We start from the raw sequence: 20,201 nt of genomic DNA on the forward strand, positions 1-20,201 counted from the left end.
CAGGGGCAGTGCTTGGGGCAGGGGCAGCGTGCGGAGCCTCCTGGCTGACCCTTCGCATAGTAGTTTAGGGAGGACGTGTTGCTGTTTGTGGGAGCCGCGCGGGGCAGGGCAAGCCCTCAACACTGCTCCGCGGCTGGAGTGCCGGAGCAGGTCAAGCCCCGGACTCCGCTCCCCGGCACAAGCTCGATGGCCAGATTAAAACGTCTGAAGGACTGGGTGCGGCTCCTGGGCTGTATTTTGCCCACCCCTGTGATAAGGGGCTCCTAATCTACTTACACCTTTCTACAAAGTTTAACATCTAACAGTGATAGTATTTTTGCCTCACCCCCCCCCCTTGTTTATCCTGCCATCTCACAGACAGTGGCGGATTAATAATTTTGCCGCCCCAGGCCGAGAAATAATTGCCGCCCTGGCCCCGCCCCAACTCCGCCCCCATTCCAACCCCCTCCCCAAAGTCCCCGCCCCAACTCTGCCCCTTCCCTTCCCCTATTGGATCCCTTCCCCAAATCCCCGCCCCCACCTCTTCCCCCAGTGCGCAGCGTTCCCCCTCCTCCCCCTCCCTCCCTGCCCCGCGAAACAGCTGTTTCGCGGCGTAAGCGCTGGGAGGGGAGAGAAACAGGACGTGGCGGTGCGCTTGCAGAGGAGGCGGAGGTGAGCTGGAGCAGGGGGGTGGGGCGCGGAGGGGAGCTTCCGCCCCTGCAAATTTGCCGCCCTAGGCCTAGGCTTTGTCGGCCTAGGCAATAATACGGCGCTGCTCACAGATGGATACTCTTCTGCCCAAGCATCTTTAGAACTGCAGGTAAAAACCCAATACAATCTAAGGCTATGTCTACACTGGCAATTGAAGAACAAAACTTTTGTCTTTCAGAGGTGTTTAAACCGCCCCCCCTGAAAGACAAAAGTTTTGCCTTGACAAGTGCCAGTGTGAACAGCGCACTGTCGGCCCTGTCGCTAAAAGCTGTGTAGTGTAGACATAGCCTGAGACAAAGAAATGCACCTCTTGAGCTGAATGCATTATCCACTCAATCTGTTTCAGCCTCTCTTCCTTCCCCTCCCACCCCTGTGCTCTTTTGGTGAGCTCTTAGTGAGTGTTAATGCAATTTGTGGCAGTGCATCAAAGATTCAAGTGACCTGCTCTTTATAATGGAGGGGGAAAACTAATACACTCAGGTGAATAAAGTACTGTACTGACAGGATAGAACACAAAGCAGGCCAGGAGCCAGATGCTGTAGCATTGCTTCACTTCACAGTCCATTGTACTAATAGTTGAACAGTCAAAATTTACCCAGGTAAAAGTGTGTGTGGGAGGGGAGATAAGTATTGTATGGCAGAGAAACAGATCTATGTCACTGATGGGGCCTTTCAAAATGCTTTCTACCTCTCTCATTGCCCATTTGATATCAGACGTCTTGTGAATTTGAAAAGTGTTCCGAACTATGAATCAAGTGCTCATTGGCTGCCCCTAAGCACAAGTGCGTGCTTGAAGCACTGTGCTGTTAAGACTCTGCTCAGATTTGCAAAACATAGTCTTGCAAGATTTTCTCTTCTGGCAGTGGAACTGCAGGGAGGCAATTTTCTAATTTCCCCACTGCCACTAGTGGTGAATGTAGCCATTTTCTCACTGTATGCACAGGTAGACGAATTCATGGTACACACTCCGGCTCCGCTCAGATAAGGCAGAAACATGCCAAGTCTATCACTGTAGAGAGCAGCCATGAACTTTTTCTGCTTTTGACTTTCTTTCATTTAGATTAAAGGAAACAAAGAACATAAATAAAGGGTATGTCTACACCCAGCCGCTAGTTCGGCGGCTGGGAATCGAAGTTCTGGGTTCGACTTATCGCGTCTTGTCTGGACGCGATAAGTCGAACCAGGAAGTGATCGCCGTCGACTGCGGTACTCCAGCTAGACGAGAGGAGTACCGCGGCGTCGACGGGGGAACCGCGGCGTCGACGGGGGAGCCTGCCTGCCGCGTGTGGACCGAGGTAAGTTCGAACTAAGGTACTTCGAACTTCAGCTACGTTATTCACGTAGCTGAAGTTGCGTACCTTAGTTCGAATTGGGGGGTAAGTGTAGACCAAGCCAAAGTCTCCATGAGACAGCACTGTCTCTACATAGTTGAACTATGTAATATTGAATGTCCTTGCAGACAAACGATCAAGCTAACCTTACACTTAAAGATGCAGTACATAGAAAACAGCCTTACAGTTACATAGCTACATACATCACACAAGTGTTATCACTTCCCCACCCCCACCAAAAGGCGATTGGACTTAAACACAGAGGGAATCAGATGTCAGTTTAGTAGTATTGGTCAATGCAGATGTGCAAAGCCAGCTTGGGTAGCGTAGCAGTAACAATTGGGATAAAGTTTGCATATTGGTGTGAAGGCTCTGTCCATAAGAATCAGAGATGAAGAGGATCTATTACAGCCTCCTGCCAAGTCAGGAACCTTGTTTCTTTTATGTAAAAAGCCATGAAATAAACAATTTTAAAAGCTGATTTGCTTTGAAAGCTTGGGTTAAAAATAACGAAAGAAAATAAACTAGTTAATAAGTGGGGGAAGAGGGAGGGAGGGAACTTGCACCTTTAAAGTTTAATTATATTCATATAAGTTAAAATGGTGAAAGGGGGCTGCTATGAAAAGCCATCTTCCTGCTGTAACTTTCATGGGACTGCATCAGACACATCCCCTTTAGGCAGTGTAGCCAGTATAAATGTAAAGAAGCCAGTGTCTGATCACAGCTTCAGTCTGTTTTCTCCTTTTATGGTAAAGCTGCCAACTTACTGCTTCCTTGTGAAAAACCATCAGATCATGTTTGTGATTAAGCAGAACTAGCTGGTCTATTGCGATCCAGGGGGCACACAAGAGTTACAAGCAGACTGAAGGCATATCAATAAAACAGCTCAATAGCTTCTAGAGAAAACAACTTGGGTTTTCAGAAAGACTGGTAGGGGTGGGGATGATTTTAGAGCAGTAGTCCCCAAACTTTTTACCTTGTGCCCTCCCCTTATCCCTGTCTTTGTGCGCATGCACACATGAACACACACACCCCAGGAGGGGGGGGGGGGATGTGGATGGGGTAAGGGGGCTGAGGCCACAACTGGGGGTGGGGCTGGAGCCCCAGGCATGGGGCCGGCAGCCAGGACCAAGAGCCAAGGTCAGGGCCAGGACCAGAGCTGGGTGGTCCTGTGGCACTCCCTCCCCCCCCCCCTCCTAGGGGCTGGCCCGGGCCCCAGCACTCCCCCCCCCCGAATGTTCCTCTGTGCCCCCCAAGAGGAGACAAATAAAGTCTCCAAAATTCTAAAGGGAATACTGAGGATGATTATAGCAAGATTATTTGAGTTAGTGTCAAATCCAAGAACAAGGGGCTATGAACCAAAAGGATATTGGGCCCTGGAAGCAAAATTTTGGAATTTTTTTTTTTTTTTTTTTTAAACACAGGCCCAGATCCTATAAACACATATGCACTTTAAGTACTTGCATGAGTAGTACCCTCAAGTCGAACTACTTGTATGAGTAAAGTTAAGCACACGTATAAGTCTTCTCCCAACAGGGCAGTGAGTATAAGCATGCCTGCGGGAGGTCCGACAGTGCTGCGGTTTTGGCGGCAATTCAGCTGCGGGGACGCCGAAGGCGCGGCACCGGCGGACCTCCCGCAAGCATGCTGCCGAATCTGCATGACCCGCGCCGCCGAAAGCCGCCTGACTGCCGTGCTTGGGGCAGCAAAAAACAGAGCCGCCCCTGTACTCAGTCCACCTCTTCTGCCTGTGGCCCCACCCATACTCCACTCCTGCTCCGCCCCAGGCCCGCCCCACTCCTCCTAGGCCCCGCCCTCTCCCCACTGTCTCCCTCCCCCACCCTGCTCACCCCCTTCCAGCCAAATCCCTGAACCCAAATGAAGCAAATGGGGGGGGGGGGGGAAGAGAGAAACACTTCTGCAATTTCTTTCTAAAGAAAATGAAGCATGTTTTCCACTGCATGCCAGATGGTGAAGACTGGACATGCAGAAGGGACCTAATTAAAAGCACTAAATTTGGGAATAAAAAATGTCAGTCACTGGTTTTTTGATATGCCCTGCAGTTTGTCAGAGATTTATTTGCAAAAATTTTGTAGTAAGGGTGAGTCAGCTGTATCCTGCTGAATACAACATTAAATATTATGGAATACATGATGCAGCTCTTCTCTGTTTTACATTTTTGTAATCAGTATTTCTAAGCTGGTTTTATATTTTAAATGTACTCTTAAAACCTTCATAAAGTAATTATTCCAGATTACTACATTTTTAACTCACTGAAACAAAGACATTATTTTAAATTAAATCAGTCACAGAGGTTTAGTGTGTTCATAACAATGTTCACTGCTTTTAGAAAAAGGGAACACTAATTTACTTTGTGTGATCTCCATAACAATAGACATGTTTATGAAATTTCACCAACTTTAAAAAATATGTTTCCAAAGATTTTAGGCATAATAAAGGATTTTATATCTTACTAAGTACTGATTTTGCTGGAGGGTTCTCTTAAAACTAGTTAATCAGATAGTCAGAAGTAAAGGAAGGGAAACTCTTTGTCCAGCTATCTGGAAGGAAAGGGGTGTTGTCCCTTTAAGGGCTCTCTTCACCAGGCCGGGGGAAGGGAGAAAGGGATGGACAGGAAGACTTTGGAAGCAAGTTTTTTTTACTATAGTAATTAAGATGTGTATTTTAGATAAGGGTGGTCTTCTGAAGGATTTATTTAAAAAACTATATGTCTGAAGATCCAAGCATTTAAGGCTAAAGATGATTGTGCATCTAAAAATCTATGCAAGGATTTTTTTTTAGAAACGTGATTTTATAATCTTCACCAACTCACTAATGAAATATTTTAAAGCAAATTTTAAATTAAGGTCCTGTAGACTAACGTGTTCTGAGTAAATATTACAGTAATGCACAACTGTTTTTGTGAGTAAATTCATAAACTGACAGTATATACCTGGGGGTTGGCAAATTGTTAAATGGCTTCATTACCACTTGAATGGCTCTTTAACAGCTTCAATGTTGTGCTAATAGGTCTGGCAGGCTGGAAGACTCACCAGGCTGCAGCAGCCAGTTGTGGTGGGAGCCTGAAGGAAGGGTCAGAACAGGGATAGGAAGTGGCAGGAGGCTGGACACTAAGACCCAGTGGTGCCCCAAATTTTCAGGTGCCCTACGCAGCCGCGTATGCCTAAGGACGATGCCTGTTCACTATCCACGGCAGAAATAGCAACCAAAATGGATAATTCTAAAAAGTATTATTTGAAGGACAAGACATGTTGGGGTCTGACCATCAATTCAAAGGAAAGGATGGCTCTTAACGGGCTTCCTGACTTTGTTCATTCTTAACTTTTGCTAGGGTTACCATATTTAAAAATTAAAAAAAAGAGGACACTCCCCGGGGCCCTGCCCCCGCCCCAACTCCGCCCCTTCCCCGAAGTCCCCGCCCCCTCCCCTGAGCGCCCCGCATTCCCCCTCCTCCCTCCCAGCCACGCGAAACAGCTGGGCAGCCCCCATGCCTCCAGACCTCCGGCCGGGCACTTCCCCTCCCGGTCTCCGGGGGCGCAGGGTCTGGAGGCTGCCTGAAGCCGGTAGCGCTCGGGCAGCTCGGCTCTTACAGAGCTGAGGAGTCAGGGAGCAGCAGCTGCCGCCGGAGCCCGGGAGGGGAAGTGCCCGGCCAGGGGCGCAGGGTCCGGAGGTCTGGGGGCTGCCCGAAGCCGGTAGCGCTCGGGCAGCTCCGCTCTTACAGAGCTGAGGAGTCAGGGAGCAGCAGTCGTCGCCGGAGCCCGCTCTAAGGTAAGCCAGGGATGCCGGCAAAGCTGGGAGTATTTTTCCCCGGACATGTTCGGCTTTTTGGAAATTCCCCCCAGACGGGGGTTTGATTACCAAAAAGCCGGACATGTCCGGGAAAAACCGGACGTATGGTAACCCTACTGTTGCCATTTGTTAGAACAGCTGATGTGTCATCTATTGGTGTAAAGTACCTTTGGAAACCTCTGTTCATGCATGTTCACAATTAGTTTGTCAGTAAGAGGATTAGCAGGATTCGGAGACTGCATGGATGGAGGTGAAAGCGGAATGACTTTGTATGGCTGCCAGGTGGGAGGAGGGGAAGTTGGGGATAAATCTTGGGGGCCAGTGCATGGGAGTGATCTTGTGCTGCTTACTGACAAAAGCAGGATTCTATGGGTGCCTTGTGCAAGTTCCCCTCCATGCCAATAAGTCTCTTCTCACAACACTCCAACTCAGATGTTGACATACACACCGATGCTAGCGTATGCAGTGTGCCTCTGAGAAGCCTGAGCTGCTGTATGGTCTCTGCGCCCTCTGTCTGATACAAATTACACCCAGAGCAGAGGTGGGGATGCAGGACATTTCTGGTGATGTTCATCAGGGCAGTTAAAGAACACCCAGAGGTTACAGTCTGCTTGGGTTAGCCAGACTCTAGCTGGTATATGCAGAAGCAGTCAAAGCAGGGACTGCTGCACCCCCAGGACCCAGAACTGTGTAGGCAAGACCCCCCACACACACTCTGTGGACACTGGGACCCAGGTGGTGCCTCCCCTGCCCTGCTCCCCCACCCACAGGCAGTCTTAGCGGAAAACCATGGAGAGGACCCAGCCAAAGTCAGCAGAAGCAGCCAAAGCAAGGGCCTCTGGACATTCAGAGAACTTTCTACAGTTTTGACTGGACTGTCTCTGCCCTGTGCTGCTTGCTCCAACCCTCTGCCTCATAGTCCCTTCACCTACCTGACCCTCTTCACCTTCTTCTCTGATGCCCCATACCCCCTTCCTTTCTATGTGTATTTAGCTTATCCCCTCCTTACTAACCCCCTTCACCCACCGAAATAATTGTGGAACCAACTTGTTTGCTGCCATCACACGTTCACTCAGCTGGTGTGTTCTACTCCTTCCCCTAGCCTGTGTCTGTCTTGTATATTTAGACCATAAGCTCTCTGGGGAAGGGATAATCTGCTACTCTATTTGTGCAGTGCTTGGCAAAATGGGGCCCCACTCTTGGTGGCCCTCAGACACTACTGTAATAATCATGGTTGATAACAGTATTGAGAGAGCAGAGGGAACAGTCAATGGCGAGTGAGGGACACAGACTTTACTGAGAGCAGGACACCACTAAAAGGTAGATTTAAGTGCTGCTGTTTAGCAGTTGAAAGACAGAGAGAAGGAAAAACAAGGAGAAGAACAAGAGCAGAAATGGATAAGAAAAGAGAGGTGGTTAGAAAATCTTGGGCTCCCTTACCCATCCAAGTATTTTCTCATGTCCCCAGGGCTCAGAAATTCCATTGGAAGCTCTGTATCTAGGAGTTACTGTTCTGGCTTTATACCAAATGCTTCGATTTACGCACAACAGTCTCTATTTTTAGCAAAAATTCCATCTCCAACTTAAAAGAAGCCCAACTCAGCCCTACTTAGAAAGTTTTAGTCCAATGAAGATGGCTTCCTACTCCCCTGGTCAAAAGTGTTCGGAGAGGACCTGATCATATTACCTTTTGGTAACCAACTTCTTAGTAAAATAAATGTAGCTATTTAGTTTGTACCTATGTACAATGTACAAACTAAAGCTTTTAAAGTACGCTACCTACAGCATGAGTTTTCAATGAAGAAAAGGACTATTATTGTTGTATGATCTGATCCTACACTATTGAAGGAATGGGAGCAGGCTCTTAATATCATTTTATGATGAAGTAAAATCAACCACAGCCTTTTCTAAACTGGTGATCTGGAAGTCAGTTTAGAATCCTGCAAATTTAAGAGGCCAAATTCACCCTGTTTTGCCACTTTTTTTTTTTTTAATATATATATTAGTACAGAAAGCTTTGATTAATTAGATATGATATTAATTAGCACTCAGTGTTGGTAACTTAGTAGCAAAGCATGCACAATTAGAGGGGATGTGCAGCATTCTGTACCTCAAAACAATACCCTGGAACCCCCATATTTATCACTGTCATATAATGGACATGTTTTGTACAAAGTATGCCTTGTGAGGTATCATTTTGAAAGACTTGATCTGTTGAACATTAATGTCCTGGTGGATTGTATGTGCTATCAGTGTATGTGAAGTTAGGAAGTTTTGCTACATGTGTGTTACTGAAATATGTTGTGAGGTTGGGAACACCCACAACCAACGTTTCAGGCACAAAAATGGAGTAGCCAGATGTGCTGATGGCCCATTAAAGGGAATCCACTTTCCCAATGACCATCCCAGAAGACTTCTCAGAGAGAGCACATAGACAATGCTTGACCAATGGGGGCAGACCCCCGTGTCACAAGCATAGATCTTTCCAGCAAGCTGGAAAATATATAAATATATATCTATCTATCTATATATATATAAATAAATATAAATAAAAGAGGGTAAGTGACATAATGACTTGCTTCATTCCCCTCACAACTCAAACACCTGGAAACATATCTTGAGGACAAAGACTTTGAACTAGGGAGGGTTGTCCTGGGCTGGAGGAGAGTTCCAGCCTGTGTACTGAAGATCTGTGACCTGTTTGTACCATCTATCAGGGTGAGACACTACTTGATTCAAGTCATGTTTAGATTATAGAACTCAGACTGCAAATTTACTTTTATTTCTTAGGTAACCAACTTTAATCTCTACACTTACTACTTATAATCACTTAAAATCTATCTTTCTGTAGTCAATAAATCTGTTTTATATTTCATCTAAAACAGTGTGTTTTGGTTGAAGTCCTGGGCTCAGTTTACAAGGGCTTGTGTGTGTCCTCTCCCAGTCGAGGGAGGGGCAGACTGGGTAATGAACTTGCCCTGGTCAAAAGCCTGACCAGTGTAAGACAGTTCATGAGTGGCTGGGAGAAGCATTCATGTAACTCAGTTGGGTGTGTTCCTGACTGTGGATTTCAGTGTACAATACTTGCCAGAGATTTGTAGCTTGCCAACAGTGTCGCAGCGTGAGACAGAGCCAAGGTTGGTGGGACAGAGGGCTCAGCGGTCCCACAGTTCAGGTTACACGCTGGGAACCCCGTCACAGGTTACAAAATGTTTAAGTGTTTAAAGAGAAGTCTTGAAGACAGATTCATGCACTAGGTACACAATCCTATAAATATACTTTTATTGCATGATAATTTGTCTTCCTAAATGAGAAGATGATTTCCCATAGTTAAAAACAAGCCAGTTTCTACTAGCAATGTCAAATGATTCTATCAAAATGTCACAGGTCTCTAAAAAATATTGAGTGCTACACCTCCAAGAATCTAAAAATTGCTATCCACTTTTTCCTGTAATTTTGTTATTTGACAGCTTATAACTGGCTATGTAGAATCTGACAAATAACTTCCTTGCAATAAAGCACAAATCTATGGTTAGCAGGAAAACTGCTCGATTTTGAGAAACTGAATTAAGAACTAATTTTGTCTCAGAAATTGCTCATTTTAAAAATATTTTTATGTTGCACTGCAGCATATCATCATCACCATGTTTTGTTTCTGCAAGCTACTGTTTTATGACCAGATTCAGAGATCCTAATTCATGCTAAGCAGTATGTTACTCTGCAAGCATTCCCCCTAAAATCAATGGCTACTCACAGAGTAAGGTCCTACTCAGTGTGAACATAGCTGGCTCTTAGAATTTACAGTAAAAGTTTATATAGGCCAGCTTCTGAAGCCTTTACATAGGCAAAACTCCCATTGACCTTAATAAGCAACAGAGGGTCCTGTGGCACCTTTAAGACTAACAGAAGTATTGGGAGCATAAGCTTTCGTGGGTAAGAACCTCACTTCTTCAGATGCAAGCCTTCTTGCATCTGAAGAAGTGAGGTTCTTACCCACGAAAGCTTATGCTCCCAATACTTCTGTTAGTCTTAAAGGTGCCACAGGACCCTCTGTTGCTTTTTACAGATTCAGACTAACACGGCTACCCCTCTGATAATTGACCTTAATGGAAGTTTTGCCTGAGTAAAGAATAAATTGAAACTGGGAAAAGACTTTAGGATTTGGCCCTAAGTTTATTAGGAAGTGGCCATTGATAAGGGCGTACCTTGGTGCTAAACCAACGACGTGTTAAACTCTATACAGAGACTTTGTGGGCAATCAGAATAGTACTGTATATACAGTAAAAGCTGTTTTATCTATCCCTTCACCAACCGGAAAGCTCTATAAACCGGCATTTCTGATCTTCATTGAAATGCCGGTTTATAGTCTGGTTGGTGCGGGGCCAGCAGGGGGTTGGGGTTCTAGAGGGGGTGCTGAGTGTGGGCTCTGGGAGGGAGTTTGGGTGCAGGAGGTGGCTTGGGGCACAGGGTGCCAGATCCAGGGGCCACTCACCTTGGGTGGCTCCCCACAAACAGTGATCTGTCCCTGCTGCTCCTAGGCAGAGGCGCAGCAGGTGGCTCTGCACACTGCCTCCACCCACAGGCGCTGCCCCTGCAGTTTCCAGCCGATGGGAGCTGCAGAGCCAGTGGGTGCTACAAAATAATAGTCCTAGAGCTTAAGGCCAGAAGGGACCATTAGATCATCTAGTGTCTGACCTCTTCTATATCACAGGCCATTATATTTCATCTAGTTACTTCTATATTGAGCCCAATGACTAGAGCACTTCAGTCCTCAAGAGACTAAACTGTTTGTGCTACAGGTAGAGAGACCAAGATGCCAGCAATGTCTGAGGATCCTGCAAATGCCAGGGAATTGATGCCAAGAGAGATGCCCAGCTGGTCCTAGTGGGTGATTCAATCCCCATGCTGCAGAGGACGAAAAAACACACCACACCCAAGGTCCCTGCCAATCTGTCCCGAAGGAAAATTCCTTCATGACCCCACATCTGATAATCAGTTTAATCCTGAGCATGTGAGCAAGACCCATCAGCCAGGAATGTAATAAAGAGAAGTCTCTGTACCTCCTCAGAGCACCAGTCAGCCCTACCCAGGGTTCCCATTTCCAGCTGTGGCCAATCTCAGATGTTTCTAAGGGGGAGGGGGGGAGTTGAGGAGGGGGAAAGAATACACCTGCATCATGGGGGGGGGGGGAATTCTTACCTGACTCCTTCAGGCAACTAGCTGAAGTGGTTTGAGCATTGGCCTGCTAAACCCAGGTTGTGAGTTCAATCCTTGAGGGGGCCATTTAGGGATCTGGGACAAAAATCTGTCTGGGGATTGGTCCTGCTTTGAGCAGGGGGTTGGACGAGATGACCTCCTGAGGTCCCTTCCAACCCTGGTATTCTATGATTCTATGAAATTTGATCCTAGCCATTGTCTGAATGCAGAGCTGTAAGTGTTATGGGTATGTTGAGGGCAACATAGGCAATTCTGTTGGACACTGCTGCAGAAAAATACCCACCCCATAGCTGTACTTCTACATGGTGGAAATTGATCAAGGAATATTCTTTGGCCTACTTCTTAGCAAATTGGGATTTAAGGTGCATTTGATGATTCTGCTCAGAATCAACAGCTGAAGGTCATGTGAAATCTGTCAAGTAACTTGGTTTGGGAAGACTAGTGGGAGTTGAGCCCTCAGTGCAATTACTCTTGCCACCAATGACTAGCCATAGCATCTGACAGGATTCATGGTTACCAGAATTTTGCCTAACATGATCCTATACGTTATTTTTCAGTTTTTAAAAGTAACTCAGCACAGAGAATATTTATAACGACCTCTCCCCTGAATTATGGGCTCTAAACGTCAGGATGAATAGCTGTTCCAATATTCCTGACTGGAAACATATCATGTTTGGGTCAATAGTCATTAAAACAAATGCCCATGAAGACATGATGCCCATTCACAAGTTGGCAGAATGTTTATCCTAGAACGCAGGTGACTGTAGATAGGAATCCTACAAAATGCTTAAATGGGATGTTCGGTATTCAAACAGTTGCAGAAGAGTAGGAGACTGAAAGATGACAAAGACAGGCCCTGGGCCCTGATTCTTTCCCCATAGGGTACCAGCAACTTCAGCTGAAGACAGTGGGAGTTTGTTATTCTGATTAGGGTGGATCAGGGTCTGATTGTACATTTATCAGTACATCCTGAGAGGGTTCAGCACAACACAACTTCAGTTGAATTGATGAGAGCTAGGGAGACAGCACTTCCTACTGTATCTTATTTCTCCTTAGCTACCTTCTCTAGCTGAGATTATTTTTTCCCAGATAAGTCGTTGAAATGCTATTTCTTTGGGATCACTTCTCGTTTGTTCTTCAATTTGCATTTGTGAAATCTGAAATTCAGGTTTGTTCAGCACAGTTACTGTGGTGGTTCCCTGGGTACAGCCACCACAGAGGTGGTTTTCATTTTTTATTTTTATTTTTTGCTTTGGGGTTTCTCCTAGCCACAGTTTCTTTTGAATTTAAACTTCGGATAGGTGATTTCCAGAGTTTGTTATAGAGTAAAGCTCTCTCCAGCTACCCTATTTGCCTCTGGCCCTACTAAGCACCCTTGAAATTTTTTCTTATACCCTTCAGTTTAATTCGGTGTCCCCTTCTTGCCCTAGTCCAGACCATTACTATTACTTCCAGCCCCTAAAGTCACTCTTAATTCTCTTCTGTGCTCCCCGTTCAACCTCTTCTATGCTCTCTGATGCTCCTCAGTCTTGTGCCATATTCTCCTGGCCCTTCCCCAGAGCCTTTACCATTCATTCTGCTGCTTCTCCACTCCCTCTCAGTCCTCATCTCTCATGGTAGAAATCCCCTCTAGAGCTGAAGTGGAACTGAGAGAACACTTTACTTAGGCTATCTGCACTTCCCAACTTTTATAATTCCTATACTGCCAGAGCTTCAGCTTCTAAAGCTACTGACCTACTATCATTTTAGCTTTGAGTGGCTTATCTATTGGGTCATTCACTTAGTCTCATTAGGAGGCTTTTATTAGTAAGTGTAGTACAAACTTCTTTTCCAGCACTATGATCTTCTCTTACAGGGTATCATCTGTGCATATTAGATGAACTGTAATGAGGAGTCCAATTAAATTTTAAAAAGCTCTTTGAATATTTAGCCTTTTGTTCTTTTTGTACAGAATCCTGGTGTTAGGGGCACTTAGTTTAACACTAGGACAAATTGACTGAGATGTGATCCCAACATTTTTGACTGACAATGTATCATAAGATTTGGGAGGTCCAGGCAGTTCCTGTTTGTTCAAAAGAATTCTTTGTAAATGCAAATAGCTGTCAGCACGCAACTTTTCTTGTATAATTAATAGTTTTTCCTCTTTATTCACAGATCGAGAAGACCAGTCCATTCTGTGCACGTAAGTAGAATCTCTCTTTTAGTATATTTCAAGGTTGATGTTTATCTTGGTTCAGGGTGACTCAAAGCCCACTGAAGCCAGTGGCTAGAGTCCCTTCATCATCCATGGGCTTGGGATCCAGCTTTCAGTGAAAGGCGTTTAACTATTTTTAAATTGATCAAATTATAAAGCAGTTGTATATGCAGGAGGAAGCATGTGACTAATAATTTCAATGACCTTCTGAAGTTCAGAAAATTCAGAGCTTACAGAAGGACTTGTGAGGAGCGTAGGTGGGTAAACTGTGTGTTTAGGAAACCCTTGGTGAACACAAAGCCTCATGGACATTTGCTCTTGGTAGCTTAATGGAAAGCCCCAAGTCAGGTATTCGTACAGAAGTAGGTGAGTAGTGTGCATGTTTTGTTGCTTTTTGCCCCCTACTTGTGTAGGCTATAACTGGATCTGTCCTGAAAAGAACTCCCAAGAACAGCACAAGTCCTTGAGGCTTGATCATCAGTAACTTTAGTAGCAGAGCTCCTCAGTTGCTTGGAGTCTATGCAGAATGCATCAGCACGTTAAGTCAGTGGGCTCAGTGACTGACCCTAGTATAGCTTCTCTGCATTCTTTACATTGCCTTCCTAGAGAGTAGTAAAGTGGCTTGAAGCGGACATTGTTTTTAAAGCTCCAATTGGTTTAAGCCTTGGCCGTTCTCAAAACCTCCTCTTTGAGCCTTGGCCTGATGAGTGTCTGTGCTCAGGTAGCACCTGCTTTTAGAGATTCGATGGTTGAGCCTTGGTTGGAAGGTGGGCCTTACCGTGTGGAACACACTGCACTGTGCAACCCCTCTGCTTCTTCTTCGCCCCTGTTTAACAAAATGTGTTAAGACTTGAGCACAGGTGTTTTAGATTTTATTCCATATCTGTGACCTGCTCCTCCTCATCCCTTTTATCAGGTTGCAGCCCCTCAACTGGCTTTATTTGCTTGCATGTCAGTGAGGATGTTTTGGGTTGTTTTTATGGCATTAGATTGTGTTTGTTAGGCAGCACCCAGTTAGTCTCAGTGGAAGTGGGGATGGGGATGTGGTTCATAAATAAAAATCATCATAATTTGCAAAAGATGACAGATGGTGGTTATACTAGGAGCTGGAGGGAAGTCAAGATCGTACAGTGAAGTCATACTCAAATCCTCTCTGTGGGAGGTCACTCCCTCAACGTGGGGTCTCTTGAGTCTATGACCAGGTACCTCGATCCTGGTTTTAGAAAAAGCTGTTATTGACCCACAGTGTCTCAGACCCTGGAAGGTGAGGAGAATTACTCATTGGAACACTTTTATGCCAGGTCTAAGAAACACTAAAAATTGTGGGCCAGACCCTTAACTGGCAGACTGCAGTAGAGCAACACAGATTTACAGCAGCTGAGAATGTGGCCCTGGATGTTGTTAAAAAACGAAAATCCTTAGAATATTAATGAGGCACTATAAACTGTCCATTTACTTCATTTTCCCAGGACAAGACTTGTCACTTTAAGAGAGCCTAATTTATGATGTGTACTTGCTCCTTCCATTCTTGTGCTTTAGGTTTATTTTTCCATTTGTCTCTCATCTCTTCCTGGTTTAACTCTTGAAGGTCTGCATTTTTATGGGAGAAATCGCTTATTAAACCATGCCTTTTTGTTAAAGCTTGCATTTCTGAAAGTCATAGTCCATGTACTGTATGTGCAGCAAATCTAAGCTTTCTTCATCCTGGCTGACAACGTTGGATCAAGATGTCAGATTTCACACCACCCAATGGAAAGGAAATGGATTATTTATTAGATCTCACAATACATACAATGTAGAGATTCAAGACTCATTTGTGCTCTTTTGCTCTCTGTACCCTTCTGCAACTACAGCAGCTGATTTTCCAGCTGCTTAGAATAATTCTTGTGTGCTGGCAAGATTGTGGCCTTTACTTTAAAACAGTGCATAGCTCCTGATAGCGTTTTTAATTTAGTTCAAAAACACTAGGAAAGCTAAAATATATTTGAAGTGTAACTACTAGTGCTTTATCAGTTTTGTTGGCCATATTTGGTTGCACAGAAAAAACATTTCTCTAGGCTTTTAGTTACAGAGCACTAGAGTGCCAGCAATGAGCATTATTTTATGATTGTTAGAAATTGTCCTTTTGCTTAATATGATCCAAAAATGACTGAAGCGTTCATAAAATTGATCTGGGAGCTTTTCTGTAAATAGTTTCAGACTCAACATTTCCAAACCTTGCAACCTGAATTGCAACCAAAGATTATGTACACACAAGTGCCTATTTCAATAGTTCTCAAACTTTCGTACTAGTGACCCCTTTCACACAGCAAGCCTCTGAGTGAGACTCCCTTTATAAATTAAAAACACTTTATATTTAACATTATTATAAATGCTGGGGGCAAAGCGGGGCTTGGGGGTGGAGGCTGACAGCTCGTGACCCCCCCCCGTAATAACCTTGTGACCCCCTGATGGGTCGTAACCCCCAGTTTGAGAACCCCTGGCCTATTTGCATAAGTGAATGTATTTTTGGATGCTCATGAAAATTCTGTTGCTGATGTTTATTGCTCAATGGGCATAGTCTATGTGTTTTAATGCAGCCTCTCCATTCCCCTCCCCCCCCCCCACTCATCAGTACAGGCCCCACTCACTGGGATTATTCATGCTCCTGACTGTGTGGAAATTGTGTAGTCATGCCCAACCCAGCCAAAACACCTGCAGAAGATGTACAGGCAGAAATTGTCCAGTCCAGTTTTAAATATCCTGTTCTATGGGCTTGCACTGTTTCCCTCAGGAGAGTATTCCACTGTCTAAACACAGCTCAAAAAAAACCCCATCCAATATGTTTAAAAAAAAAAAAAAAAAAACTGCCTCTTCCTTTCTATCCAGATGGCCAAGTTATGTATCCTTGCCTGCATCTCTAGCCTCAACTGTAGGAGTTGCTTCCTTTTGGGTGCTTTTAATACTAACTTCATCTCCAACTACATCCAAATATGATGCTTCCAAAATCCTCTCTTTCCTGCCTATCACTTAGGTGTCATTTTCATCCCATCACAACTAGCAATATCCCTTCATACTGTACTACTCTAAGTAACTCTTCTCCATCTTTGCTATTTACAGTTTTTAAAATGGGTACACAGTGTCACCATGGTCCCACATGTTTCTAACCATGTTCTACAAGTTTGGCTCTATTAATCTTTCCTCATCAGTCTCTAACACCCAAACCATTTCTGTTCTCTGAACTCCTTCAAATCCATCTTTTTGGTACTGAGGTACCCTGGGCTACACACAATATTTAAGGTGCAGACTCCTGAAGAATCTTATAGAAAAGGGCTCTTACCTCCCTGCTCATGGTGTGTGCCTTCTGTGACTATAGCCCCAAATTGCTTTTTTGTTCTGCTCTAGGATACTGCTGACTTATATCCAATGTCTTTCTTAGCACTTCGCCCTCAAATCTTTGAGCACATCCTTGTGCAGTCACATCAGCTACGTCCGGTTGTTTGCATTTTGTTCATAGTAACTGCTGTTTGTTGTGATAAAACAGCACAATCAAGGATTCTCTAGCTTTCCATCACTCCCAGATTATACTTCCTCCCAATTCACTGAGTTCATTAGATTGATTTATTTGCTCCACAAACATTTTATCTTGCAAGTGAATCTATTCGGAATTTGAACTACCTTCTTTGCACCCATTCCTTACCGCATTCAGTTCAGTTACCTCAGGATCACCAGGCTTCCTTATTATATTCCCACTCTGACAGTTTAGTTTTTTTTTTTTTTTTAATCAGTTAGTTGTAGATCCAGATTCTGTGTGTGTAAATTTTTCCGGCTTTTACAACTTTTTTTTTTTTTTTTTTAAATAGTAGTAATTTTTAAGTCAACTCGTTGAAAAGAACTGTGGTGCTGAGGACTTTCTAGACTGTTAACTAATGTTTCTGGCTGCTAAAATTAAGTACATCACAATTTTATATTTTAATTTTATTTATTGAAATCTATATTGAAGGCTAAATATATGTGAAAGCAACTTAAGTTTGCACATTTTAAAGTGCAACAATTCAAGAAATGCAAAGCTAATAAAGTTCCAACAACAATGCCTCATCAGAGGAGTTATATACACCTATAGGTGTGTGTGTGTGTGTGTACACACAACCAAAAAAGGGATTATTGCATAATTTCTGTGTTTTTAAATTGAAGACATGTCTGTCATTAGCAGTTTTCTGACAAATAGTTTCAAACCCTAATTGGTACCCACACTTCATTTAGGGGCATTAGGTGGAGAGGGGATGAGTTCCTACTTGTTACTACTTCTGCTGTTTGGCTAAAGATTGTTTTGTGCTAGCCTGGGTTTAAAAGGTAGTAGCACATTGGTTTACATTGCAATGGTTGTAGCTTTATACTGAGAAAGCATAGTATCCTATGTATCTATAAATGAAGGTTTAGAATCTGTAGAATTTAGTGCAAATTCTTGAGACTAAAAAGATTTACTGTATTTTTCACACCTGTGAGCTGCTTCTGATGCAGAAGGGTTGTTTTTGGGGAGCAGAGGGAGATTTTGCTGTGCATGTTTCAAAGAGACCTTTACTGGACGATCGCCCTCATCCAATTGTCCCAGCAGCAGCTCCAGTTTGACTTAACTGGTTGGAGTGGATGGGAAGGGACAAATGTGCACAGATGTCACAGAATGGGTAGGATTTCATAGCAGTTACCTAATAAGCATGCTCAGAAGTGATTTCTCAATCCCTTATAATTTTTCACTAACCTAAACAGAGGCACTAGTCCTCAGTAAGGACCATGGGCCAGATTTTTAAAGGTATTTAGGAGCACGGAGATGGGTGGTGTGGCATTTTTGAAAATCCCAGTAGGTGCCTAACTGCCATTAGTTTCAATGGGGCTGATTTCCATGGGAGTTAAGCACCTAGGACCAACATCAATATGCAGTTGAGTGCATCAGGCTTCAGTCATTTCGACTAAAGAGTATGGTTAGAATTTTTTCCCCCTGTTCTCCCACTCTTCTAGAACTCAACTGGCTGAAGGGAGTTCGCTCAAACTTAAAACACACCCACCCTTCAAGTAGTTATGAGTCTGAGAAAACAATATTTTATTAAAAACTGTTGAACACTACTGGGTGCCCCCTATAATGATCCCCAGGAGAATTCAAGCCATGTTACTTTTTCAGTTCTATTTACTATTTTACAAATTTGTTTCCTTTAATTTTTATATATTATAAGTAGGGTGACCCCCAGATAGCAACTGTGAAAAAACGGGACAGGGGTGGGGGGGTAATAAGCGCCTATATAAGAAGAAGTCCCCCAAAACTGGACTGTCCCTTTAAAAAAGGGGACATCTGGTCTCCCTAATTATAAGTTACTGTTCTTCAGTCTAGTTTAGGAAATGGCAGCTAATCCCCAGAAGGTGAGGCTGGGGCTGGACTGTGATCTCTCTTTACCACCCCCTGGGCAGCAGCCCCACCAGAGGCACCACAGACATACACCAGGCATCAGAGCCAATTCAAAGGCTGGTGCAGGCAAACGCCTCTGCCTGGCTTCTCTCCCATAGACTCCTTGTGTAGCTCCAGAGCAGGGGGTAGAGCTTTCTGCTGAAATGAGGCTGCTTGGACTCTTTCAAGCAACTACACGTTTAGCAAACTTTCACAGTAGGCTCACTGAGCCCAATTCTGAGCTATGCCTCTCTAGCGTTACTGCTAGTATGGAGTAAAGTTAGGGGTGAAGGTAATGTAAAGCTCTCAAATTCTCAGTGTGGAGCCTGCCAAGCACCGCCGGTGTAATTTAGAGCAGACCCAAGAGGCTTTCCACATGGCCAGAATATCCAGAATGCAGAGAGCTCTAGCCACGTCCGCACTCATCCCTATGCCAGGAGCTTAAGGCTATTACACTGGGCCTATACCTCTCTCAGAATCTGATCTGGTGTAATGATCAACCATGGGGGCGCAGAGCAATCCAGCTGCTGGACTAGTGTAGAAAGGCTGGAATGCAGCTGAGAACTAGGGCCAGTAGTACGCTTTCATTCCTCTATTGATTGTGCTGCCTCAGTTTATTATGGAGAAATGGGATTTATGCTTTCAGAATGTCTCTGATACGTGACCAGTCTGTCTAGTTCTTCAGAGCCAGGATCAAAGAGCAGTGGCCACACTTTGGGAGATAGGATCCCATACTCCTACTTGTGAACAATCTAGAAATACATGCTGAGAGTTATAGATCACCACAAGAGAGGGCCACACACCACCTGGGAGATCAGGGGCCCTGCTGTGGAGTAGACCTTGTGCAGGGTTCAATCCTAAAACCCTGAAAGATGCTTGTCACACAAAGCCCCACCTGGAAACCTATAATAGGGGAGACAGTGACCAGGTGCTGGGAAGGGGAGTGAAGATGATAAAGACCATGAGGGGAGAGAGCTAGGAGGAAAACATGGTACCAGAGAGTTTCTTTCAGCTATTTTACCTACAGTAGGGCAAGACACAACAATAGAGTATATTTCTGGCATGCCAGAACCAGTGTCTTTGGAAGGTGATTCTTTGGGGTACTATGTCATGACAGATCAGCATGATCAGTGCTGGGCTACAGGTCAGTAGTTCCAGGAAGGACACTATCCAAGATGCTGGCCATCAAGATTTCAGTAGGTTGAACAAGCAAAACACACAAGCCACCCTACAAATACCTAGATGGTTGGGGAGGCGAGGGTTGGTGGGGGAAGGGGTGAATCTGGGCCAAGCAATTGTAGCCCTCCATAGTTTGATATAATCAGTTTTCACATATGTGAGATGTTTATCAGTGGGATCAAGCATAAACCTTGAAGCTATAATGTGCTTTTCAGATTACAGATGCTACCTATTTTGCTTAATGGATAGCAGCCCATCAGATTTGTCAATCTCCATGGTCTTTTAGCAAAGATCAAGTGCAGCATGTTAGATACAGTCTCTTGATAGAAGATGTCTCTTATAACCAGACTCGATCCAATAGGTC

General features: G+C 44.5%; 1 protein-coding gene across 1 annotated transcript in view; it reads left to right on the plus strand.

Annotated features, from left to right (window-relative positions):
• MYH11 (myosin heavy chain 11) overlaps positions 1 to 20,201 on the plus strand; it is a 99,787-nt gene that overhangs the window by 29,248 nt on the left and 50,338 nt on the right. Inside the window, exon 4 of the mRNA XM_065411646.1 lies at positions 13,203 to 13,230. Within this exon, the coding sequence (XP_065267718.1) occupies positions 13,203 to 13,230 (28 nt within the window). The remainder of the gene's footprint in view (positions 1 to 13,202; positions 13,231 to 20,201) is intronic.

Source organism: Emys orbicularis, chromosome 10 (assembly GCF_028017835.1).
Source record: "Emys orbicularis isolate rEmyOrb1 chromosome 10, rEmyOrb1.hap1, whole genome shotgun sequence".
NCBI classification, from domain to species: domain Eukaryota; kingdom Metazoa; phylum Chordata; order Testudines; family Emydidae; genus Emys; species Emys orbicularis.